Source organism: Acipenser ruthenus, chromosome 22, assembly GCF_902713425.1.
Source record: "Acipenser ruthenus chromosome 22, fAciRut3.2 maternal haplotype, whole genome shotgun sequence".
Taxonomy (NCBI): Eukaryota; Metazoa; Chordata; class Actinopteri; order Acipenseriformes; family Acipenseridae; genus Acipenser; species Acipenser ruthenus.
In genome coordinates, this window is record NC_081210.1 from 19,837,386 (window position 1) to 19,863,088 (window position 25,703).

At 40.2% G+C, this 25,703-nt stretch overlaps 1 protein-coding gene across 3 annotated transcripts in view; it reads left to right on the forward strand.

Annotated features, from left to right (window-relative positions):
* The first annotated feature begins 447 nt into the window (after nucleotides 1–447).
* LOC117431825 (uncharacterized WD repeat-containing protein alr3466-like) overlaps nucleotides 448–25,703 on the forward strand; it is a 27,544-nt gene continuing 2,288 nt past the window's right edge. The window contains exons 1-18 of one of the 3 annotated variants that reach the window (XM_034053134.3): nucleotides 449–565; nucleotides 4,095–4,350; nucleotides 4,768–4,918; nucleotides 6,190–6,371; nucleotides 11,388–11,581; nucleotides 12,974–13,111; nucleotides 13,714–13,894; nucleotides 15,435–15,525; nucleotides 17,275–17,373; nucleotides 17,964–18,054; nucleotides 18,482–18,664; nucleotides 19,291–19,432; nucleotides 21,096–21,192; nucleotides 21,563–21,657; nucleotides 22,258–22,412; nucleotides 23,140–23,323; nucleotides 24,344–24,456; nucleotides 24,950–25,043. In XM_034053134.3, the coding sequence (XP_033909025.2) occupies nucleotides 4,819–4,918; nucleotides 6,190–6,371; nucleotides 11,388–11,581; nucleotides 12,974–13,111; nucleotides 13,714–13,894; nucleotides 15,435–15,525; nucleotides 17,275–17,373; nucleotides 17,964–18,054; nucleotides 18,482–18,664; nucleotides 19,291–19,432; nucleotides 21,096–21,192; nucleotides 21,563–21,657; nucleotides 22,258–22,412; nucleotides 23,140–23,323; nucleotides 24,344–24,456; nucleotides 24,950–25,043 (2,139 nt within the window). In that variant the 5' untranslated portion in view covers nucleotides 449–565; nucleotides 4,095–4,350; nucleotides 4,768–4,818. Of the gene's footprint in view, nucleotides 566–4,094; nucleotides 4,351–4,767; nucleotides 4,919–6,189; nucleotides 6,372–11,387; nucleotides 11,582–12,973; nucleotides 13,112–13,713; nucleotides 13,895–15,434; nucleotides 15,526–17,274; nucleotides 17,374–17,963; nucleotides 18,055–18,481; nucleotides 18,665–19,290; nucleotides 19,433–21,095; nucleotides 21,193–21,562; nucleotides 21,658–22,257; nucleotides 22,413–23,139; nucleotides 23,324–24,343; nucleotides 24,457–24,949; nucleotides 25,044–25,703 lie in introns of those variants that run through there. The other 2 variants (XM_034053136.3, XM_034053137.3) reach the window with 2 other exon arrangements.

Genomic DNA, 25,703 nt, shown 5'->3' on the forward strand with positions numbered 1-25,703 from the left:
CTACAGAAGATACAAGCAAATTATATTCCTTCCCCATTCATCAAACCCTTATGTGAACCATTTGCACAGTCATCACATTTGGGAGCCCCAGCTCTGCCTGCAGTGTTTGATTTTGATGAACTTTCTTTCAGGGCATAAAAGAAGTAGGGGGTCTTCGTTACAAGTCCCTGTGATACGTGAAGAGCACTCAGCATTTACCCACAGCCTTAAGCATTAAACCATACAAACAGACAAACAGATCTATAATTAAATTACCTTTGCCTTGGATTCACAAAGCATCGTAGGTTCCAGCTACAGAGAAGAGACACCACCTGGAGAGCGAGTGGCAGGCATCTGACCGTCATGTGGGGTTTACTAATGCTGGATAAACAAGGATGGTGACGTTGACACAGAGGCCTAGACACCAGCACTGATCGCTGAGTGAAGAGTAAACACTTCAGGATAATAAACCTCAGTTCTCATGAAAAAAAAGAACTGGATTTTCACATCTGATGCACCCAGGGACCCGGACAGTGTGTCTCTCTGTAGTATCATAAAGGATTACATCATGCTGATAAGTTAAGCAGTAAGTAGCTTCATTTTTTTATATATAAAAAAGTTTTTTTTTGTTGTTGTTGTTGTTTTTTGTCTTTGACTGTGAGTTCAGGAGCTGCCCTGCAGTTCTATTTGCCATAGACATCTGGAACTTAGGCTAGATCAGCCAAAGTGTGTTTATATGAGTAATCACCGGGACTGCACGACAGTGTATTACTAGAAAAACTAAAGGAAACTTGATCTAAAGATCCACAGCACTACATGGCAGTGGCTCATAATTTACCTTATGTATCAGATGTTACAGATATCAATGGCAGACAGCTAGTAGTGAAAAGGAGTTCCTGAACTCAAAGTACCTTAATAAGTAGCAGGGTTCTGAAAAATATAGCGTTATGTGTTGCTACAACTGTTTAAATAATGTACCTGTAATTTTTCTTTTCATTTTTAACATCCTGACAACTTTTTTTACACTTATAACTTTAAAGTCTGTTTCAAAGCTCTTTTCAAAATGTCCACTCTAGTGCACTTATAGTGTAAGGATTATTGCCCACACTTTGTCAATCAGGTAACAGCAATAACGATCCACGATGTGGTACGGAACAGAAAAGCCAGAGCACTTGTTGTTATGAGGTTTTTTTTTGTTTGTTTTTTCGCTCTTCCTGCAGTGATTTAGAGAACAGATCTCAAACCCCAGTGCACTCGAGTGGACATTTTGAAAAGAGCTTTGAAACAGACTTTGAAGTTATAAGTGTAAAAAAGTTGTCAGGATACGCTGTATTTTTCAGAGCCCCTTACTCTTTAAGACATGCTGCCAAACACACATACACACACACAAGTTGTTAGTATATGCAATCAAAATCACTGAGAATGATTGAAAACACTACAATACATCTTATGACGAGTACATAAATAAATGAATAACACATTTGAAACTACCAAATTATTTTAGGTTCTCAATATGGTTGTCTCAAATTCAATATATAGTATATAAATAGCAAAGATTGCTGAGCACATTTATATTAAAGACTTTAAAAGAAGAGAATGTGGGGATGTGCACAAAGTAGAAAAATAAATAAAATGTGATGCTTCAGACATGAAAGTCCTTTATCAGCAAACACTCCACATAGCACTGCCCAGAGTTTTAATCATCAAGTTCTTGTGATGCGAGAAACGTCTTTAAAAAAGGTTACCTAGTTTCAGTTCAACATGCTATTTTTGTTTCATGACACTGTCTGTTCCATATCATTGACACCTTCCACAAGCAGCAATGCTGGTAAGGGGGTGTCAGTATAGTGCTTTATAAATTTTCGACAAAACAGTTTTTTTTCCGCTCCAATGTACAGCAGGTACATTTTTTTGCAGCAGATGCAGTAAACAAAAAAAAAATCCTAATAATGCAGAAAAATATATTACAGAAGGATTTGAATGGCTCTCAAGCATGTGGGAATTTGAACAAAACTATCAGCAAGGTCATGTGCCTTGACCTCAGCTGTTGTAATAACACCACACCATGATCTGCAGACACAAACACTAGTCCACATGTTCATCAACATTGCATGTGTTCCTGTCCACCGTCACTGGCTTCTCGTAAACCTGAAACAAAATGAAAAAGTCTTTTAAAATGTTTTAAACTTAATGCTGAGACCTATATGAGCGTATCACATCGTTAATCAGCTATGAAATACAATATGTGGCTACAGCTTTATATTTAGAATTGTTTGATTAAGTCTAAAGACAATACAATAGGTGTGTGTAACCTTTATATTATAAATGTTCTTCTTACACAACTGCAAGCTGGCAAAGTGGTTGCTAAAGGGGACGTTGCAGTAACACATGCACTCCTCCAGCAGCAAGTTACACATTATATTTTTAATAACACTTTATAATGTACTACGTAAAAACACATTCATTTTGTGTTTTGTTCATTGCTTCTTTCTCTCACCCGACATCATTATGCAGTGCTAGTTCTGCAAAACTAAGCTGTAAGTACAATGTTCTCATACAACTCATGTTTTAAAAAGCACAGGTTGCTAAATGTTCATGGCTTGCCGTCATTTCCTTTTGTCACAAATAATAAAAAAAAAACAGATAACACCCTCTGCGCTGCCACATGCAGACTTTATCAACTGTAAACACTGTAAAATTGTGCCATCCACAAGCAAACGACGAGTTAGTCAAAATCCCTTATACAAAATGTGAGATTTGCCTATCATGTGTAGCGGGCAGTGTGGTGTGATTCACTGCCGTTACAGATTCTGTCTCCTGTCGGTGAGTTGAAATGAGGTTAAAAGCTCTAAAAAACGTACATTTAATTTTCTTTTTTTTTCTTCTTTACTGTCACATTGTGACATTGTATAATACAGTATAAAGACACTTTGGCTAATCAAGCCTGCATCACAGAGGTCTATGGAAGAGCAGCTGGTGAACTCAGTCAAACAATATTTGACCAACTGAGTGCCTAAAACCTTCAAATGTATTGCTCAGTTGTTTGGTTCTTGGTTTTTCCCTGGAGTAAACACACTGAAAATATGCCCCATAGTATTTAATGAAGTAATATTTTGTAAATATGGCCCACGGTTTTCTGTCCTTTATGGAAAGTACACAGGAAATTATAACACAGACGAATACAAACTTCAACTCTATGAATGAATATCAGAAAATATCCCCCTCCTTTTCTCACAAGAGATGGCATTTTTGCTCAGCATAGAGACGATAAGTTGAAAGACTGAATCTCCCACACATGTTGTGCGGGGGAACCCTTTACTAAAGACAAAGCTGGGGTTTTCTTGTTTATCCTGTTGACCTTTTAGGGCTGAATTTATCATGACAAAAAAAAAAAGAAAAAGAGAAGTGGTCAACAGAACAGGATCTTCAGCTTGCAGCCTGCTCACATTTGTTATGCATTTTGACTTTAGTGTATAAACTGTATAGAATTCGCTATTTTATAGCATGACTTGGTGTGTGCCTAATGTAACGAGGTTAGCTTGAGTTCAGAAAAAGGTTATTGAGAAACGGTGCTAGCTCTATGGTTTTCCTTTCTTCTGTTGACAAGGACAGACAAGTTAACAAGTTTGCAAACCTGAAGGGAACTTTTTTGTATGATATATTTTTACAGCTGAAACACAGTGTGGTAATTAAAGAAAAATACAAAGAGCTTTAATTCACAGGGAGGCTGAGAGATTTACAATAAAACCATCTGCACTGAATGGAAACACATGCAACATATAGCACACACTTTGTTGAAAGAAATAACGTGTACTGCGTTCTATAATCTATAAATGTTGCATCTCCCTGTCAGCTTCAGTCAGAACGGGCAGGATAGCAGATACGACAGACAGTGGTAAACTAAATACATTTCCTCTCTCAAAACGTTTATGAAATGGAAGCATACCACATTCCAGTGTAAAGCTTGCAATTTGTTCCTAAGAGTATGTTAAATTCCTGGTATTGTGTGCTTCATAATACAACAAAACCACTGCAGTATTAGACAACAGTATTTGTTGTTTGGAAATGATTTAAGAAAAAAAAAAGCAAAACTGCAATCCTTATTGTGTTTACAGATGAACGCCCTAGAAACCTGAGCTGGCATCTGAATTGCCTTGTTTGCATTGTCTAATGCTTTTGAGTGAGTTGGTGTCCAACTGTTGCTATAGCTACCATGGGAGAGCTTTTAGTAAAGACAACAAACCAGTGGAGAGCAGCATGGCAGTGACTGACTGAGGAGACTGAGCAGAGAGGCTGACTGTGTGTACTTCATTATCCACCTCTTAAGGAACAGAACGGGGTGACAGACTGAGATCAGGCCACAGGTTTCAGGTGAGACTTCAACTCCACTGGGTGGTTCATAGGATCTGGTAAAGCTCAGCTGTCTTTTATTGGATTTAGCGTGCTCATGGGGCTAAGGGGCAAACTCTGATCCTAACAGCAATACGAAAGAAAATTCCCATTGGCAGCTTCAATATAAATGATCAATTTACATGTAAACACATTCAGGGGTCAAACACACAGAGAGAAACACTATAAAGAATCTTTGCTACAGGACTGCATGCAAGAAGCATGTTGTAGGCATCGTGTAAGAGCCAACATTGTATGTTCATCCTATTTAAATATACATGTTGTAGTTTAAATACTAGTAAACAGTAGTTTTGCCAGACCTGTTTGAAGCAATGTATTTCAAATGCAGGACTTGGTATATATAGAAGAAATTGAGTCATGATTCCCTCTTTCTTTCAGGAGGTGAAGATAAGACATGCCAGTGGGGATGCTGAGTGACTTTGATGAACAATGTCGATGCAGAAGCAGCTGTCTGTCAGGGATGACTGTCGCCCCATCACCGCTCTGGGGTACCACCCTGCACGGAGGGAGGCACTGACAGGCTGCGCAGGTACTGTACATGCAGGGCGGGTGGAAACAAAGGGCCACGTTTATCAACGGCTAAAATGCAATTTGCAGCTTTGCTTGTGAAAGGAAAATAAAACTGGCAATGTTACAAAACTAGTACCAAAGAATCCAGAAGATTAAGGATTTTCAGCTGTGTTTTTTTTTGTTGTTGTTATTTGTTGTTGTGTAAGATTTGCATTTTTTTTTCTTTTACAAAATAATAATTGCATTTTGGTATAAAAAAATGGTTAAAAGTGTCTAAATATTGTAATTAGCTAAAAAATAAATAAATTAATTAATTAATTAAATAAAATACAAAATGGGTAAAAACCATCTCATCATTTACTCCAAAACAAAGTTTGAATTAAATTTTTTAATTAAAAACAAATAAAGGCTTTTCATCCTTTTTAAAATGAAACTCTAAATACCAGGACTGTTTAATGGAAATGCTGTAATGGACATTAATGTTTATTTTATTCCACTGAACTCTGTATTAAAACCTATAACCATGCATGTAACCTGGAGTAGGACAGCATCACAATTCTTCACAGACTGGAACTTATAATAAGGACAGGCCACACAATTAGCTCACTGAACCTAAAGCATAGCTCATGGAGACAACAGGCAGAATAGTGCAGCAGCAGATATACAGTCAAGCACAGCCCAACAGATATAATACAGATAGACTGCATGTAACAGGCATTAACATAACAGACATGCTTAATACAAGTGAAAGAGTTCCAACAGCTGGGAGTAATTATAGAACTTCGTCAAAGATACCGGTATACATTTTTCTGGTGGGCGTCTCACTAGACGAGGCCCCTGAAAGTGACAACCCAGTTACCCCCATCCCATTACCTTCCCTAACCCTGTGGTAACACAAAGGCCAATGCTTAGATCCCTGTAGTGCGCACACGATTCAAACCATCTTGTATGACTCCCTAAGCATCTCAGCATACCAAGCAGGTCTTTTACTTTTTCAGCCACTGGGTACCCCGAAAACATTGAGGAATGAATCTGTTAATAAATAAGAATAAAAACAAAAAATATGTATATATTGTGCAAAACTTGTATCTAAGAATCCTCCAACTAAGCTGTTTATGTGTCATTTTGTCACATGGATAAAGCTTAGAAAGTTGGCTTAGAAAAAGAAATGGACTAAATCAGGCCCTTTTTTATGAATAATAATATGTAAATTCAAGAAGATGACAGGTTTGTTTAAATAGATTGGGGATGTGTGACTCACCAGTTCCTGTTTGTTCACTTTCTGTTCAGATGGAGTTATTAAATGGTGGGATATAGAGAGCGGGAGGAGAACAGCCAGCTCCACTAAGGAGCATTCTGGAATGATCACACACTTCCTGTACTGGGCGGACTCCAAACTTCTCCTCTCCGCCTCAAACGATGGGACAGTGGTAGTGTGGACCATCGGGGCCACCGTACTCGAGAAGATACTGGTAGGAACACGGTTATACAGATATGTTATAATTTACCATTATAATACCTGTGTATTTGGACCTCTAACAGAACAGCCAGCAGACTACAGCACTATCCGCAAATGAAATGGCATGGTTTTGAAATATTGCACTGATACTGCAGAACACCTGAAATGGAAGTGTATTGGTTCATACATACCATTATTATACCATGTTATTACATTCTATAAGGCTATTATAGCAGCCCTTGTGCTATCATTAGCCCTTAGTATCTCACAGCACCATTGCCTTTGCATTCCACTCACACTTTCATTCTCGTTAAAAGGCACAGCACAAATTGTCTCGTAACTATGGCTCCCAGCTAGAACTATTCCCAAACTTTCTTTGCTCAAGGCCGCCCCTGTCCCAGCATGACATCCTGTCTGAGGCCCCCCACCCAACCAATCCAATGGGACCTTTTGTTTGCCTTGCATAATTTTGTTGTATAATGGCACATATTGTTAGCGCAGTCATTAGAAGATTATAAATGTACGATAGAGCTAATGTCAAGGATGTATGTGTTTTGGGACATTATATCATTCCTTGATACGGCGTCCTTGATTTATCAGTTAATGAGGCCATCTGGAACACAACTAATCCAGCTTGTCTGGCATCAACTTTTACAGCTCCCCAAAATCTTAGATTCTGCAGCTAACCACCTAAAAGCTAATGACTCTAGGTCTTTGTCACAAAGACGGCCGGAGTGGGTGGCGTCAGACCAGATGCAGGAAATAAACAGACAGAGAGGTGTGGTTTGGTGGAGCTGAGCGAATGGTTTCGCTCAGCATTTAATAAACAGCACAGAAAATAAAAGGTTTTAAACACAAAACAGGACACGGCACTTGCGCCAAAATAAATAGACAAACAAAACGTACTAAACACTTAACAAACGGTGCACGGAGAGACAAACAAACACGGTGAGTACAAACACTTCTAGATTATTTCACTTTATATTTACTTTCCTCCTTCTCCTCACCCGTTCTCCACTCTCGAACACCCAACCCTGAGTGAAAGAAACATGCATCTATATATACTATTGTGCTGGGATTCAATTACTAATTAATTATTCACTTGAATCCCAGCACGTGAATTAATTACGTGCAACCCCATGCTCACATATTACTTTTCACCAGCACGTGAAGTGATTTGTGCCCTCCTCGTGCCTAAATACAAATCTACACTTTTTAAATACATGTGAAACACAGACCCGTTTATATCCCGTGTACCAATCTATACACCAACATTAACACACGCAACATACAACACATAATAAGCACACAGGGGCGGGGCACATTGCCACATATACCCTCCCCTGTGCAAAGCACACATGGCCTCAACGGCCACCTCCCCCATTAAAAATCCAGCAGTCCAGGCCAAAGTCTCGGGCTGGGAAGGGAGGCTTCCAGGGGCCCACAGGTGGCAATGTTGCCAGTAGCCAGGCTGCTACTGGCCATGCTGTCAGCAGACGTGCTGACAGCTCCCAGACTGACTCCTTCAGCCGGGGCAGTCCTGGCAGCGGAAAGGCTGCTTGGGGGATGGTCTCCTGGCCTCCCCTCTTCTTCGTAGCCGGCAGCTCCCTCTTCCGGGGCTCCGGCCACAGTCTCTTCTGCAGCACAAGTGCTGCAGTGGGAGCAGGTCTCCGGACCTCCCCCACGATCTCCGGCAGCGAAACTGCTGCAGTGGGAGCAGGTCTCCGGACCTCCCCCACGATCTCCGGCAGCGAAACTGCTGCAGTGGGAGCAGGTCTCCTGACCTCCCCCACGATCTCCGGCAGCGAAACTGCTGCAGTGGGAGCAGGTCTCCTGACCTCCCCCACCTTCTTCGTGGCCAGCAGCTCCCCTTGGTGGGGTTCCGGCCACAGTACTTCCCGCTGCGATGCGGAGCGGCTGGCAACCCCAGGCGATGCGGAGCGGCTGGCAACCACAGGCGATGCCAGACAGGCATCCTTGGGTGAAGCGTGGCAGGGAGTCAGGACCAGCCGGGGTGCGGGTGTTGGCCCTCTTCTCGGCCTCTGCGGCCAGGCGGTTCTTCCCCATGCTTCCCTCAGCAGCCTATGCAAGGGCTGCTGAGGGCCGCCAGCTTCACGTCCTGGTCTTTCTGGTGAAGGGAGAGGCAGCTCCTGCTTCTCTCCCCCTGATGGTGATGGAGGCAGAGGCAGCTCCCGCTCCTCTCCTCGTGATGGTGGGGAAAGTGATACCAGCAGGCATTCATCCTCTGCTGGTGGGGGAAGTGATACCAGCAGGTATTCATCCTCTGCTGGTGGGGGAAGTGATACCAGCAGGCATTCATCCTCTGCTGGTGGGGGAAGTGATACCAGCAGGCATTCACCCTCTGCTGGTGGACAGGGACCCAGCAGGCATTCACCCTCTGCTGGTGGACATGGCGGAGGCAGAGGCAGATCCTGCTGCTCTGCTGCTGCCGGTGGAGGTGGCGGAGGCAGAGGCAGCTCCTGCTGCTCTGCTCCTAATGGAGGAAGCGGTGGAGGTGGCGGAGGCAGAGGCAGCTCCTGCTGCTCTGCTCCTGCCGGTGAAGGTGGCGGAGGCAGAGACAGCTCCGGCTGCTCTGCTCCTGCCGGTGAAGGTGGGAGCAGCGTGTAGTCTCCTGGCGACGGAGGTGGGAGCAGCGTGTAGTCTCCCCCTTTTTCAGGGGACTGGTGCTGCTCTGCCTCTCTTGCAGGGGACTGGTGCGGCTCTGCCTCGGAAGGGGAAACCAGCAGGCATTCTTCCTCTGCTGGTGGAGATGGGGACAGCAGGCATTTTCCCTCTGCTGGTGGAGGTGGGACCAGCAGGCATTCTCCCTCTGCTGGCAGCTTGGTTCCTAGGGTTATGGAAGCCCCGACTTTCCTCTCTTTGGGCTGTGGACGCACCGACTCCTCCCTTTTGGGCTGTGGACGCACCGACTCCTCCCTTTTGGGCTGTGGACGCACCGACTCCTCCCTTTTGGGCTGTGGACGCACCGACTCCTCCCTTTTGGGCTGTGGACGCACGGGCTCCCCCCACTCAGGCGTAGGACGTTCGGGCTCCTCCCACTCAGGCTGTGGACGCTCAGGCTCCTCCCACTTGGGCTGTGGACGCTCAGGCTCCTCCCACTTGGGCTGTGGACGCTCAGGCTCCTCCCACTTGGGCTGTGGACGCTCCGGCTCCTCCTCATAACTGCGGAAGGGACAGTTGGCGAACAGATGATCCTGGTCGCAGAGGAGGCACCCCGGCGTTGGCTTGTTAAATCGCCGTGGATGTCTGGCCCTTAGGCGGCACTCCTCCTCCCTGTCCTTCACCTCTTTATCCTCCTTCCATCCCATTTTATTTATTTATATATATATTTTTTGTAATCCAACAATTATTATTTTTTTTTTCTCAAATAATGCGGTTCCTGCTCTGGCCTGAGTCCTGGAGGCGCTGTAGATCCCACGCAGGACACCACGTGTCACAAAGACGGCCGGAGTGGGTGGCGTCAGACCAGATGCAGGAAATAAAACAACAGAGAGGTGTGGTTTGGTGGAGCTGAGCGAATGGTTTCGCTCAGTATTTAATAAACAGCACAGAAAATAAAAGGTTTTAAACACAAAACAGGACACGACACTTGCGCCAAAATAAATAGACAAACAAAACGTACTAAACACTTAACAAACAGTGCACGGAGAGACAAACAAACACGGTGAGTACTTCTAGATTATTTCACTTTATATTTACTTTCCTCCTTCTCCTCACCCGTTCTCCACTCTCGAACACCCAACCCTGAGTGAAAGAAACATGCATCTATATATACTATTGTGCTGGGATTCAATTACTAATTAATTATTCACTTGAATCCCAGCACGTGAATTAATTACGTGCAACCCCATGCTCACATATTACTTTTAACCAGCACGTGAAGTGATTTGTGCCCCCCTCGTGCCTAAATACAAATCTACACTTTTTAAATACACGTGAAACACAGACCCGTTTATATCCCGTGTACCAATCTATACACCAACATTAACACACGCAACATACAACACATAATAAGCACACAGGGGCGGGGCACATTGCCACAGTCTTATATACTGTACAGTTGATAATGTGACACATCAAGCACAAATGTAGTAAATCTGTGCCAGCCTTTTTTTTTTACTGCTGTGCCAAGACTCACACATATGACACATAAAATAAACCTCATCACATTAATGAACATGTAAACCAGGGGATAAGGGTATTGATGTGAAGAGAATAAACTCAGTCACAGTGGATGGGGAGAGAGAAACAAACACGCTTTGTATTCTATTTGAAGGCCACTAGTCCCTCTTTCAATAGAAGAACTAAGAATTGATTTGTATCAGTAGTGTGAAAAGAAAGCAGAATTCCTAATCAGCTACAGAATAAGGAAGGGATCAGAGACAGAGAAGGAGCTCAAAAAGGACAAACTTGAAAAGATAAAGAACATTACAAAGCATTGCTAACAACAAAAGAACTCAAATGTGATTACATACGAAATTAGATATCTATTTTTGCATTGAAGGCTTACATAATTATGAATTCCACATTGAGATTGCAGCGTACATGGGTGGTAAGTGAAATTAAAGTGAAAAATTATGTTGTCTAATGTTTAATTTCTATTGTTTCAGCTTTGGTCAATTTTTGCCTTGCATGCTAAAATCTTAAACTAGACTCACTTTCTAATCAGGTTGCAGACTGCTGCCACCTTGTGGCTACACAGTGAATCACTAATAGTCTAGTATAATGCTTAATTAAGTAGGCGAACCTCATTTGTTACTTCATGGGATGTGTAATGAATTGGGCATGGCACACGTAAATCCATAACATACTTAAAGTGTATTGATAGCAATCAGAAAAAATGTGTTACATGGTCATTTCATATGCCATAAAATTGCACTTGATTGTGGGACACTACAGTTTTAAAACCTGAATAAGACAGTAAAACAATATAAAAAACAAAGCACAAAATGTGAGCGTTATTTCGAGCAATCTTCTGACCTTGCTTCCCGTTCTGTACCCTCTTCAGCTGGGCCGACCCGTTTTCTCCATGGCGATCAGTCACAGGCGCCACCAGCTGGTGTGCGGTTTTGCAGGGCGCGTCACAGTCTACCCGCTGGACGAGAAGAAGGGGATCCGTACTGCAAAGAGCTCCAGCGATCACAGACACAGCGATATTGTCTCCTGCATCGTGTGCCACGACAGCCAGGTTTACACCGCCGGGTAGGCGAAAAACACAGAATATGGTGTTGGGATTAAGCATTTACAATAAAGAGTGATCCAGTACAGTATATTGGGACGTTGAAACATTGCATGTTACACACATTTCCACTGCAAAATAATTCTTATAGACACTACTACAGTGTACAATACAACTACAATGCAAGGCATAAGCTATGCTTCAATATCCTGACCCTAACCTTAATAAAAATGATCACATATTACATACCCCTTGCAAGTGGTCGAAAGCGATTAAGATAAGAGCTGATCTTGGTGTTGCATTTTAACGTTACATACAGAACACTGCAGTTGTTTAAGGGTGGCACTCGCATTTAAAATGGATAAAGTAGAAAATATGACCTTGAAAATTAGCAACTGGGGCTACATAGGATGCACATGGGAAATGTATGGAATGTGGCCATTTCTTTGCTTAAAATAACATTAGGTTATCCAAGATTAGTGCTAAATCAGGGTCTGTGAAACCAGCCGTATGTCAAGGAGACAAGTGTTTTGATGAGGCCATCACTAGTTTTACCATTAATCAACCTATATATAGTAAAAGCACCATTGGGGAAGTTACTTTTAAAAAGCAATCTGTTACAGTTACAAGTTACTTATTGCTTTGGGGGAAGAAATTAACTAGTTACAGTTATGTGGCAGGGTGGAAGCCTGCACAGGTAAATAGTGTGGCTGGATCTATTGATTGAATGAATTGATTGATCATCAATCAAGTGTCAGCCACATGGTATAAAAGCTGGAGAAATCCTTTGTAAAGGCTGTAAGTAGCAGGGTGCCTGCACAGCTAAAGCACACAGGTAGAGTGGTTGCATGTTTCTCGTGTTTGTATAGTTGTTCTTGCACTTTTGCTGCAAAACTCCTGTTTCTGGGTCTGCTTCCTGGGTGTGTTTAACATACCTTTGTTAGGGGAAAGTGTGTTTGAAAACAACCAGTTTTGATGCCATGGTAACTACATATGTATTCATTTAAGATCCAGATATCAAACCCACTCGTTCCCTCCACTGGCTTTCTTGCAAGATGATATGAAAAGGGTGTTCATGTGATTTAAGGGTTGACACTGTTGAAGCACTTTCGCTTCCCATGTTATACATTAGCCGTGCTTCTTTTTTATGTACTGTTACATTAAAATGTAATACCACAAAAGCTACCTGTCTTAAAAGGGAACCGTTACAGTTACAAGTTACTAAAAAATATAATCAAACTCCAGTAATGCTTTACATGTCACCAACACTATACTTGACTAGGACATATTGAGAAGCAATTATGTGCCCTGTGTTTTTTTTAATAAACAAATTGGTTTTAGTTGCCTCACTGTACTGTCTATGTATTATTATATGGTATTTTAATTTGAATATAAAAAGTCTATTGTTTTGACAGCTATGACAGAAAGTTAATCATCTTTGACACCAGCTCGTACCCCAATGTGAAGGGCCTGACAGCAGTACACTGCATCTCGAGAGCTCACGAGGCAGGGATCACTGCCCTAGCTCTGGTCAAGGAGAAAGAGAGCACACGGTGAGACTAGCTGGCACCAAGAGAACTACACTAACTAGACTAGCTAGACTAGCTATTACCAGGAGAACTACACTAACTAGACTAGCTAGACTAGCTATTACCAGGAGAACTACACTAACTAGACTAGCTAGACTAGCTGACACCAAGAGAACTACACTCACTTGACTGGTGAGTGTAGAGTGTAGGGTATATTTGCGGAAATTAACAGATTAATAACCCATTTATTAATCTGAGTTCCATCTGTAAACAATACTGTAATTTAATGTTGGTCACATCTCATAATGCTAAGCAACATACTGAATGCTGAAGTTGTTTAAGGGTGGCACACATTTAAAATTGATAAAATAAGAAATATGCCCTTGAAAATTAGCAAAACGGGCGGGGGGTGGGGGCTACATATATTTAAAAAAACAAGAATGTGGCAATTGACAAGTTAATTTCTGAAAATATACCCTATGGTAGTTCCATTAAAGGTGAAGCAACTTCTAAGGTAAATATTTCATTTTTGGCCATCACTTCCTCTTATTAACCCTTGTCCTTTTTTAACATAAGGCACATTCAGTCCTACTGTGCATGTAAAATCAATATTGTATCCGTTACAGTTTGTTGACAGGTTCCTTTGACAAGACTGTGCGTGTGTGGTCTCAAGATGGACAGCTGATTCAGAGGCTGAGTTTTTCTGGGGTGATCACTGGGCTGTGTTACGTACCCTGTGTCAATATGGTCTGGATTGCCAGTGAAATGCCGGTCGCAACATTGTATGATCCCAAATCTGGAGAGATTGTAAGTGTGTAGACCGTATGCTTGTGGCTCTAGAGCTCAAATCAGGAGCGATTGTAAGTGTCTAGATCTTATCCTTGAGGGTCTAAAGCTCAAATCAGTATTTTTTTTAGCTAGGAAAAAAAGATGTGGGGTACTAAAAATTCCATCAGTTGCGACGGCCAGGGTTGTGTAACGCAATGCTGATAAACATTTATAAAGTGCTGTCACAAAGACGGCCAGAGTGGGTGGCGTCAGACCAGACAGGAATACACAGACAGAGACGGTGGTGATGAGGAGCTGAGTGCAATGGCTGCACTCAGCGTTTATTTAACAAATAAAAGGGTTTAACAGTACAAAAAACAGGACACGGCACTTGACGCCAAAAGAAACATATAAACAAAACGGACTAAACAGTGAACAGACAAACGGACAAACACGGTGAGCAGATAACACTAATTACTTTACTTTAGACTTTCTTTTCTCCTTCTCTCTCTCCCGTTCTCCACTCACCGAACACCAAACACGAGTGACTAAAAATGTGCCTATTTATACTGTTGTGCTGGGATTCAATTACTAATTAATTATTCACTTGAATCCCAGCACGTGAATTAATTCTGTGCAACCCCGTGCTCACATATTACATTTAACCAGCACGTGAAGTGATTTGTGCTCTCCTCGTGCCTAAATACAAATCTACACTTTAAATATACGTGAAACACAGACCCGTTTATATCCCGTGTACCAATCTATACACCAACATTAACACACACACGCACGCAACATACATACACAGAACACACAAATGCACACAGGGGCGGGGCACTTTGCCACAAGTGCATTGAAATCTGTTTAATTACATTTTCCTGATATGCTTTTCCCATTAAAATTATTTATTTAATTGGGCTCCCATAGCAGGTTAGCACAGTTACATTCACACAAATTACAATTTAATACATACAACTACAATCGGATTCAGTGTATCACGAGTTCTTGTTTTATCTAATCCATGTACCTTGGGTAATGGTCTCACAGCAAGTCTCAAGCAAGCAAGCACATTGTTACAAGAATGAAAGTCTTGAAAAGCACACTAATATCTTAATAGTAACTCAAAAAACTAAGGTCGATTGAAAGGAAAACGGCCAAAATGTATAAATAATTCTTAAATACATACAAAAATAGTTATCAGTTATTTGGTTTTAAAGACTACTACGTTCTTCAGCTACTTTATGAACTGGCAAGGAGGTACCAAAGAAAGAATGGACAGTCCCTGACACTAGGTTTCATGTTTCATGTTTCTATGGATGTTGTGTCCCTGACACTAGATTTCATGTTTCATGTTTCTATGGACGTTGTGTCCCTGACACTAGATTTCATGTTTCATGTTTCTATGGATGTTGTGTCCCTGACACTAGATTTCATGTTTCATGTTTCTATGGACGTTGTGTCCCTGACACTAGATTTCATGTTTCATGTTTCTATGGATGTTGTGTCCCTGACACTAGATTTCATGTTTCATGTTTCTATGGATGTTGTGTCCCTGACACTAGGTTTCATGTTTCAGGTGTCTGACTTTATTGATACTTTCCAAAACATTGAAGGCGGGCCTAATCTTGAACGGCTCATGTACATACCAGAAACCAGCTCTGTTATTGGTAAGGGAAACATCAGCATTTTTGTAAACCTCCCTGACAAGCTAGACCAATGTTAACCTTTTTCACTCTGCATGTATTTTATTTTTTTGTTCACCAACACTCAATTCAGGACAGAGGATCTGCATTGGATGATTTCAATTGCAATTGGGTGGTCAAATTAATGACAGATGATGAATTTGGCCGGAGACCTTGTCCATGGGTGCTGACAGCTATCCGCAATGATGGCCAACTAGCGAATACATGATGACATCATGTAGTCAAGTGCCGCAGATAGGAAGTGGCTCGTAGGGCCACCTCCCCCAAAGACAAAGCCACCAAACGATGACTGCCAAAAAATAGGAAAAGGATGAATGAAAAGCAAGCAGCTGAGACATGGGCCTGCCCCCCGAGCATGAAATGCACTGAGGGAAAACCTCTCCAGCCAGCCACGCACCCTGCAGAAACTGAATACGAACCGCTCGGCCCTCAGGTTAGGAAAAAACCCTACTCGCTGAGGGTAGCCCTTCCTCCAGGCTCTAAAGACAGCCGTCTCCCTGTTTGCCTCGCTGCGCGTGACTGAGAGGCCAAACAAAAGAAGCGACATGAATGAAAGCCACATTGAGTTTTTATTTTGCTTGGATATGACGTGTTGATTAGTGGGCAGATTCTCCTTCCAGAAACACACACAAGTTTACCAAGAAACATTTTTCGGAAAGAGGACGTAAAAAACTAAATAAAGAGAGACCCAGAATGGAGTGACAGCCACAGCTGATAAAACATTTTGAAAAACAGTTTATTGTGCCCTGCACAAAGCTGTAACTCCCGAGTTAATTATATGGCATGTTTTCAAAGTCTGATTTCACAAATAAAAAAATGAATGGTATGTACAATACTTTCCATAATATGCTGTTAAAGAAGCCAACAGCTATCCAGAACAGTTTCATGAACATCACAAACTTTCTACAAATAACTCTTTTTGAATATCGTAACCTTCAAACATACAGTTTATTGTTTTTCATTTATAAACTGTGGTCTATTCGTCTATTCTTATCTGCAATCATACCTGTTTCTTAGTGAGGTTGGTTTTAATCATATTTTACAAAGCTGATGCAGCATACAGAAAGCAAAATAAATACAGTATTAAAACCCAGGTACACATACAGTATTGAGAGATGTGAGCAAATGAACCGCAAAGCATTGCTGTGTGGCTCTGTCACCCAAAGCTTGAGAGAAAAAGCATTATCATTGCAGAATCCTCCTAATCAAGTCATCTCTGCGATTATTGACTTACTTTATGTGCCAACGACAGGAAGCAAACTGTAGATTAAAGCAAAGAGATTCTCCCCCCATCAGATTCACAAAATAGTTCCTATAGGGTTGAATCTCATTAAGAGCATGTGTTTGATACTTGTATCACAGTTTAATTGAATGTATCAGTGATTTGCAATGGGTTGACAGGCTGAATATGAATTGTTCAATAATATAGTGGTGTCAGGGTTAATTTTAGCAACTGGTATTTACAATTAGTCCTAACACTTATCAATTTTGGGCTTCTTGGAGAATTGCCCAGTATACTCTGGTTATAGTATTCTATATGGTATATAGTGTTATTTTTTGGTACGGTAGTATACCTCTTTTAGGAGGTGGACACAATACAAGGGGTACAACTATACAATGCTGCTAAACATGGAAGTTATACAAAGAGCGTATATTACATGCTAAAGATTATGGTAGCCAGTTTTTGACTTTAGATGCCTTTCTATTTCTTAGGCTCTGCCGGTCAACGTCATGTGATGGTCTGGAGATACAACAAGACTGGGTGTGTCACAGTCCTTAAGAACAGACAGCCAACAGAGTGTCTGGCCTATAGTGAGTATTAATAGGATACACAAACACTGGTGCAGAAAACAAAATGATACTGCACATGTATCCAAAAATCTGGAACAGATTTGCTTCTGTGACAGGGCAGAAGCCGTGTGCACTTAAAACATGTGTTTTGTGGCTGGCAAACATCTTGGATGGCCGCCTTTGCACAGCCACATAGTTTAATTGGTTTGTTTAATTGTTTAATTAGTTAATTGAAAGTGTGGAATGTGGTCAGGTGGTAATTGATTTATTGATGTCAATTACCCCTGGCCACACCCTCTAAAAAGACTTTGCCCAGCCTGGCCATAGAAAGAAGAGACACCGAGAGCATGGGCTAGGGAACCTCTAAAATTGAAGTGTCTGAGTCTAGGTTTGCTATTTCTGTTGCTAAGCTTCATTTAAATGTGGTTAATATAAACAGCAGTAAAATTACAAATGAACACTTTAAATAGGTTTCCTAAAGTCATATCTTAACTTTGAAAGCTTGAAGAAATCTTTGTCTATGTGAGGGTCTCCAGGTGGAGTTTCGGACTTGTTGAAGCAGACGTCGAATTTAATTATTTCTTATTTAATTCCTTCTTGCAAATTTTCAGCCATGAAAAAGCCTATTCTCCTGTTCAGTGGCCATGGCGATGGGACTTTGCTAAAATGGGAAAGGTTCAACTCCTCCCACTTCCTCTATAGGTGTGTACTGTCACTGATGAAGGCATTAGTCACAATAGTATAGACTGATTTGAGCTCCAATACATACTGAAAGAGACCAAACCAATCACATCCTTAGGAGTGGATTATAATCCCCTGCCAGCTCCATTGAGGCCTACCTATGTTGGAAACATATTTGGATATTACTATAGTAAGTTTCCCAAAAATATAAAACATTCATACTGCTCATTTGCAAGTATCAGAACTGGGGTTTGTTCAGGGCCTAAACCTTTTTTTCTGCACCTACAGTTATTAAACACTGAAATACACAGATATGTCGACAGAAAACCATGTGGGCCAGCAATACTGCCTGTACTAGTCATTGCCAAAAACAGCCCTAAATGTGTGTGGGGGGGTGGAGTCAAAATACAAGGCCTCTCCTTATACACACATGTCCTCCTTGTTTCAGTAAAGAGCTCTTCAATGTGTTTGAAACACCTCCGCAAGGCAGAGGGAGCCGGACGAGTTCCAGAGCAGACTCTAGCACTGTTTCTAATGAAATGAAGCGCAGAGGAACCTCAATGAGGAGGTGCACAAGAAGCAATGAGAGTGTTCCTCCAGCTCCAGGGGGCAAGACTGCAGGTTTTACAAGGTGCCCTTTCTAATGGTTAAGGGGGGGGGGCGGGGGTTGGGGTCCGGCTCTGGTCTGGGCCAGTTCAAATGAACTGTGGTCATTTTATATTGTGTACATTGTCATCCTGTTTAATTTTTTATCATGACTTTTTTTAAAAAGCACTGTTGAAATTGATCATTGTCTCCTAAGAGTTTAGTTAAATTGTGTTATGTGAAAATGGTGGTGTATCCCTCATGTTTACCTTTTGACTTCTGTTTTTTTGTATGTGTATACTGTGAAAAAAAAGCTTGCCTTTCAGGAAGTCTGTTACTTTTTCACTTTTTGGTTCATTTCGCCTCAGCGGTGTCTTCAAGGTCAAAGCATGTTAGTCAATAAGGGATTGGTTGATTAGCTAAGCACGGGAAAGAAGGCCCTAAAGGGACTCTCCAGGTGAAAAGACCAAGGAAGTTCAAGACCCACTAAAAGCAAGGCTTACAAAACAGAGATTTCTTTAACCTACTGTAGAACAAGATATCATGTTTTAAAATGAAAATGCTTGCTTTAAGATGCGTTTCTTTTGAAACTGCACATATGAGACCTCTATAGGGAATGGAAGTGTTAGCTACCACCGCTATCAGAAGCATTGAAACTCCCTCATTTTAAAGGAGTGTGTTTGTGGAGGAGCTGGATCTGCTGGCCCTCTCCTCTGAGAATGGAAGTGTTTACCTCTGGGGCTTCGACGATTCTCTCTCCAGCCTTCTCAGGATGATGCCGTCCCAGACTGAGATCGACTCAGACCCAGCAAAGGCAAGAGAGGTTTCTTTCCTCCCCTTTCCATGAGGTAGCAACCCGCATAGCTTGCAAAGGAGAAGAATAACGGTTTAACTGCCTGATAGGGCTTTATACACACACTAGTACGAAAGAGCTGTGGGTGTTGGGTATATTGTAGGGCATACAAAAACATTTATTATTATTATTATTATTATTATTATTATTATTATTATTATTATTATTATTATTTCCACAATGGAAAATAATATTTCCCTGTAGTAAAGTTTCTGTTTAAAACAGTGTCATACAAACAGAATATGTACCAGAATTGTGACTGAATCTGAAATCTCCATTTACCAAAGTTATCTCGCAAGCAAGAGGCTTAGCACAGAGTTACATTTAAGATATTGACTCATTATTTAAGCAGTGCAATGTGTTGGGTTGTGATAACCGCGAACCTACTCAATTACAAAATGGTGCCCCTCTGGAACTGGTGTACCATAAATCAGTGAAAACCTTTTCTAAAAACTGGGACCACAGACTGTAACAATTTTATGGCTGATGATGTTCACGGCCCAGTTGCGATCGTAGCGACGTATTTTGATTCCGTTGTCAAATAACAGAAAGCCAAAATGCGGTTGGGGTGGCCATCCTAATGCCTGCAACACAATGCAGAAGTTTCCCTTTTTGTCCCAATGTTTTCAGTCACGTCTTTGTGTTATGGGAGATTAATTTATTATTGGCTTAAAATGTCAGTCTGGGTTCCACTGCTGTATGCTTTGTCACAAGCATAACAGAACCCTTGATTTCTCTGATTGCAATTGGTATTGATTTGTATTAGATTTTGACTTCAGTTACTAAGATACATGTGTAAAAGATATACAAATTAAGAATAATCCCAATGCTATCCTCCAAATAACTATGATAAGTAACTTGCTGTGTTTATACAGTAATATATGTTGTTCATAGTCAACACTGCTGAGTGAATATATTTTGTACTGGATCTTATTTTGGCATCCTTGCATCCATTCAAATCCAGTGAGAGTGTGTGGGTGAATCGCACTGCTCCAAATTACTCTGTGTTGCTAAGCAGATTCAGAGCTTGATCTAAGGAAAGGATAAACAGTTTGATAAACTGTGTGTATTTATTTGTAGGTCCTGGTCCGTCTTTAACCCATCGTTTTGAGTTAGTCCAGGTCTGTCCAGGTCCTTATGGCTCTTTCTCTTTCCTCTCTCTAAACTAAAATCATCTTGCTTTGGGAAATATATTTTTTCACAATTTTCACAGCACAGATATAACAGAAATCACTTTACTTTTAGACTCGCTACATTTCACCCAACATTCACTGCTTTGAACATCATTTCACTTCTTCACCCTGTAGAATTGATCAACCTATTTATTTATTTCCCACCCCCTACACCCTCCATTTCCCACCTTGGTGCATAAACCCCAGCAAGTCATGCACTAATAATAATAGGAAGTCTTTTACACAAAAACATTTGTCTACTTGACTTACATATTCTAAAGGGTTTTATTCCTGTCTGTAATTTAATCCTATTTTTCCAAAATAACTATTTGATATTACAAAACAAGAAATACACTTTTAGAGAGTGTTGAGGAGACCTCACATTAAAATTACAGACTGGAGTAAAATTCTTTAACATGGCCCTTATAGTCTTCTGGTTTTACCCTTCGCAGAGGTTTGAGTTACTGTTGGACCGAGCCGGTGGGTCACGGGACAGCACTACGACTGAAGAGGAACGCGTTTCAGACTCTGTAACAAACCGGGTCTCAGGTACTGAGCACTCCATAAATTCTGGGTCCAGTGTAGTTTCTGCCCCATGATCTGAAGAAAGTGCTCTGTAAAAGAAAGATTGGTTTATTAAAACTAGGTACAAATAACTTACAGACAAGGAGTTACAGGAGTTATGTCAGTAAGGGCTTCTCATAGCATTGATATATTTGTGCATGCTTAGAATGCAGAGAAGATATTTCTATGCTTTGCATACCTGAACTTTTTCTACACAATGCTTCAGTGCCCTCTAGTGGGCGCTTGAAATAATTGAATACTTAATTTCTATTACAGGGTCTAGTAGAAATGAAGTAATGACACACTGTCTCCTTGTGTTATATGCTCATTGACTAAGGCATCATGTATCTTGCAGGGTTTATTTGCAAGAAGGTTTTGGCAGGACACTTTCACACTGTCTCTGGGCTTGCTGTGGTAGGGAAAGGAAGTATATACAGTACTGTATACTTGGTAAGTTTGAAATATTTCAATAGATTACATGGGTCTCACTTTGATTTAAACAAATCAAAGTGAGCCTTTAAATACAGAATAGTTTAAATAAAATTAACAGATTCTAAACAGTTGTAATAGTTTTTTTTTTAAATTTTTGGTCTGAACAAACTATTTCCATGGTAACATTGCCTTTGCTACATGCTAAAATAAAACGTCTTGTCTTTTTGCACACTACTTTGGATGTATCTTTTTGGCATTTTGCACTTTGGTTTATGTGTAGTATTTTATAAGGGCCTTGCAAATTACCATATTAAAATGAATATATGGGAAGATTACTGATATAATCATAATCTTAATCTCTTAAATTTAGATTAGCAATCCAGATTGCAATCTACTAGTGGGACTAAAACCCAACTCATTTTGGTTATTGATAGAAAAACATATGCTGTCTTAATGTTTAGTACATCATAAGAAAGTTTACAAACGAGAGGAGGCCATTCTGCCCATCTTGCTCGTTTGGTTAGGACAGGAATATGATATGTAAGTGTATCAATAACTTCATATTTGGCCTTGCTTTTTTTATTTATTTTTTTGGTGTTGAACTTTGAACTCTGTCAGATCAGCGGGGGCTGGGACAGGAGACTGTGCATCTGGGATTTAGAGACTGGTGAACTACAGGACACCTTCTGCAATCCGGATCTCAGTGGTTGGCATGAACTGAAGGAGGTGGCGTGTGATGGAGTCATTTTAGACCTGGCCTATTCTCCAAAGAGGTGCATGTCTACCACAGTGGAACACACATGGGTTTTCTGGTTTTTCTATGGTTTTTGTTCAATGGAGACTAATTTATTTGAACATGTCTGGAAAACCATGTGGGAAGGTTGAATAATGGGAAGTCTATAGTGATAAAGTTTGAAGACGTATTTCAATATTGGGCCCTATCCACACACCTTTAACTTTAAATAAGCTTCTATTCAGTTCTGCTGTTTACATTGAAGCACCTCACCAGTATTATGGCCATCAAGGGCTATCTGGTGCGGTACATTTGCATGCTTTTTCTAAATGTATTTCCTTATGCAAGAAGTTTTACCACTTCTCTGCTGACTGTCCTCTCAGGAAATATTTGGCAGTTTTTGAAAAGCCCATTTTAATGTGAGTTCAATGATGCTTGAATGCATTTTTTTTTTCATATTGTGGCAAAAGGTGGTATTTTTACATGGTTGCATTCATATCTGTATCTAGCTGTTTTACAGCCAATTGTGCTATATTGCTTAAAACTTCTGAATAGGACCCACCGTTTTCAATACTAAAGAGGCTGAAAAAGAAGGACAACCTTTAACAAATCTCAAGAGTTATGGTACAGCACGAGTCATTTCAATTAATTTATCAATGTCAGTTTGGAATTCTCCAAGGATCTTATTTTCTGCTTCATTTCTTCCTCTAGCTACACCTGTGATCAGGAAATACATTTGCTTTCACACAGTTCTGTGTTGTTCTCAGAAACGAGTTTGCATACTCCTCCAGTGATGGGCTGATCTACATACGGCAGTTCAGCCCTGTGGGCCGGGAGATGAGGTTGGTCAGTGTGCTGCAGGGGCACCAAGCTGACATCACCGCCATCGTATGGCACCACCTGAGCGACAAGTGGATCAGCGGCTCTGAGGATGGCACTATCCGGATATGGGTAGGGACAGGCCACCCACAGACACCATACCCTTTATTACAGACTGCACACAATAGGGGGAAGTTAAAATGACAAAGTACAGTGATTTTGAAGCTCTTTAACTCCTATTTAGTATCTTAAGATGTATATGAATAGACCGCCTTATTAAAGGGATATATATACAGTATATATATATATATATATATATATATATATATATATATATATATATATATATATATATATATATATACAGTGATAAAATGCAAAGTTGTGTGTGTGTTTATATATATATATATATATATATATATATATATATATATATATATATATATATATATATATATATATATATTCCCATTGAGTCACTACATTTTACCACTTCCCTGTCCTCCCAGTAAATCTCTAAAAGCCTTTTTTTAAGGTGAAATCTTAACAATGATGGTAAGCATAATTATTTTTTTTTGTGACAAAATGTGTTCTCTCTCCAAGGTCCCTCTTCACAGAACTTGTTTGAAGGAATGTTTTCTCAACAACCTTTTTTTTTTTTTTTTTTTAAACACTGAAGTACAAGTTTGCAGTTCATGAAACCGTTTTCATGATTTTGAAGCTCACCTGCTTAATATTCTATGCATTGTGTTTGATTCTCTCTCTAATAATTTTTCCATGCTAGATAACTACAGTATTCCAGCAAAAAAAAAAAATAAATTCAGAAAATACTCTAAGGGCAGATTGGGGGAAATCATGTTAGAGTTTTGCACTGAAACTGACTGGTGAAGCATTTTGCTGGAAAAGTTAGTAAGCATGGCAGATAATGACCAAAGGATGACAACAACATGGAACACACATACATACAAGGATGTTAAACTTGCAAGACATTTAAGGACAGTGACAGCGATTCAGATATGCTCTTTAGAAGATGATTAAAATACACCACATCATGTAGAAGTAGATGGCACCGACACATTGCTGCTGTGGAGTTTATTTTGTTTTAAACCCTAAGCAAACCTGCCTCCTCTGCCCGCTGTCTTCATCCCACAGAGTGCAGATGGTATTCAGTGTGAGCACACCCTAGTTACCAATGGGGCGGTCACTTGTCTTAGTGTTGACTCGCTCAATGGCTGCATCATTGCTGGAGTCCACAATGTATTAAGGTAACTTTTTTAGCAACATACTTGGGTCTCGTAAATATATACATATTTTTGTATTAACCGTATTCGGGTTTGGTAACAATAAATGCTATATGTTTAGCTACTTTTATTTAACATACATTTATTATAAATGGGTATTAAATTGTATTTCAAAGCTATTAGCTAACAATGGTTCTTAGCCCACTGCAACTGGTTTGAACTATTTTACCCCAGCAGAAAAATACAAATACAGTACTTCAATGTATAAAAAATAAAGCATAAACAAAATACACATCACATATAATTTCACTAATAATCAACACATTATTGTTTAATTAGAATTTGTTAGATTTCACTGTCTATAAAGAAAATAACTATTTACTGTACATACACACTATTTTTTAGATGTAAGGTGTATGCTCATTTCAGTAATCTTTCTCATGTGCAGTAATTTATAAAATGCATAACAGGTATGTGATGGTCTGCATTTTAAATAATGTAATCTGTTTCTTCTCAGGGTATATGACCCAGAGTCATATTTACTAGTTCAAAGAAATGCTGGGCACACCGATTCCATCCGCTCTGTGCTGCACATCCCAGAAAGGAAGCAGGTAACGTCAATAACCTTTCAGAACGCACAGTTTAAATTTGTGACCTCAGAACTGCATTTAACAATATAGTTCTAGGTTTTAGAATTACAGAAACTCAATGACAAACATTTTGACTACAAGTCTTTTTCAATGTCTTCAAAGGAAACTTGTATTCAATGACAAACATTTTTGTCTAGAAGTGTTTTTCAATGTCTTTTAAAGAGAATGCTCTGAAAAAGACTTCCAGTCGAAACGTTTGTCATTGAATTGAAGTTGCTTTTAGTAATTCTAAATTCAGTACTGCTGAGTGTTTAAAAGCTATGCAATGTGTCCCCCAACATTGACACCAGTCCCCCAACTTTGACACCAAAGCCCCCTGGTTAGAATTACGGCTTTATAGTGTCCATTATTTTATTTATTTTGTACTAATATTATTATTATTATTATTATTATTATTATTATTATTATTATTATTATTATTATTATTTATTTCTTAGCAGACGCCCTTGTCCAGGGCGACTTACAGTTGTAAACAAAAATACATTTCAAGAATCACAGTACAAGTAATAATACAATTAAGAGCAAGATAAATATATTATGGAGTTCCCACAATCAATTGCAAATTTTTTGCTGTTTGAACTTGCTAGCCAATTTACTATGGGGTCTGTGGATCTCCCAACC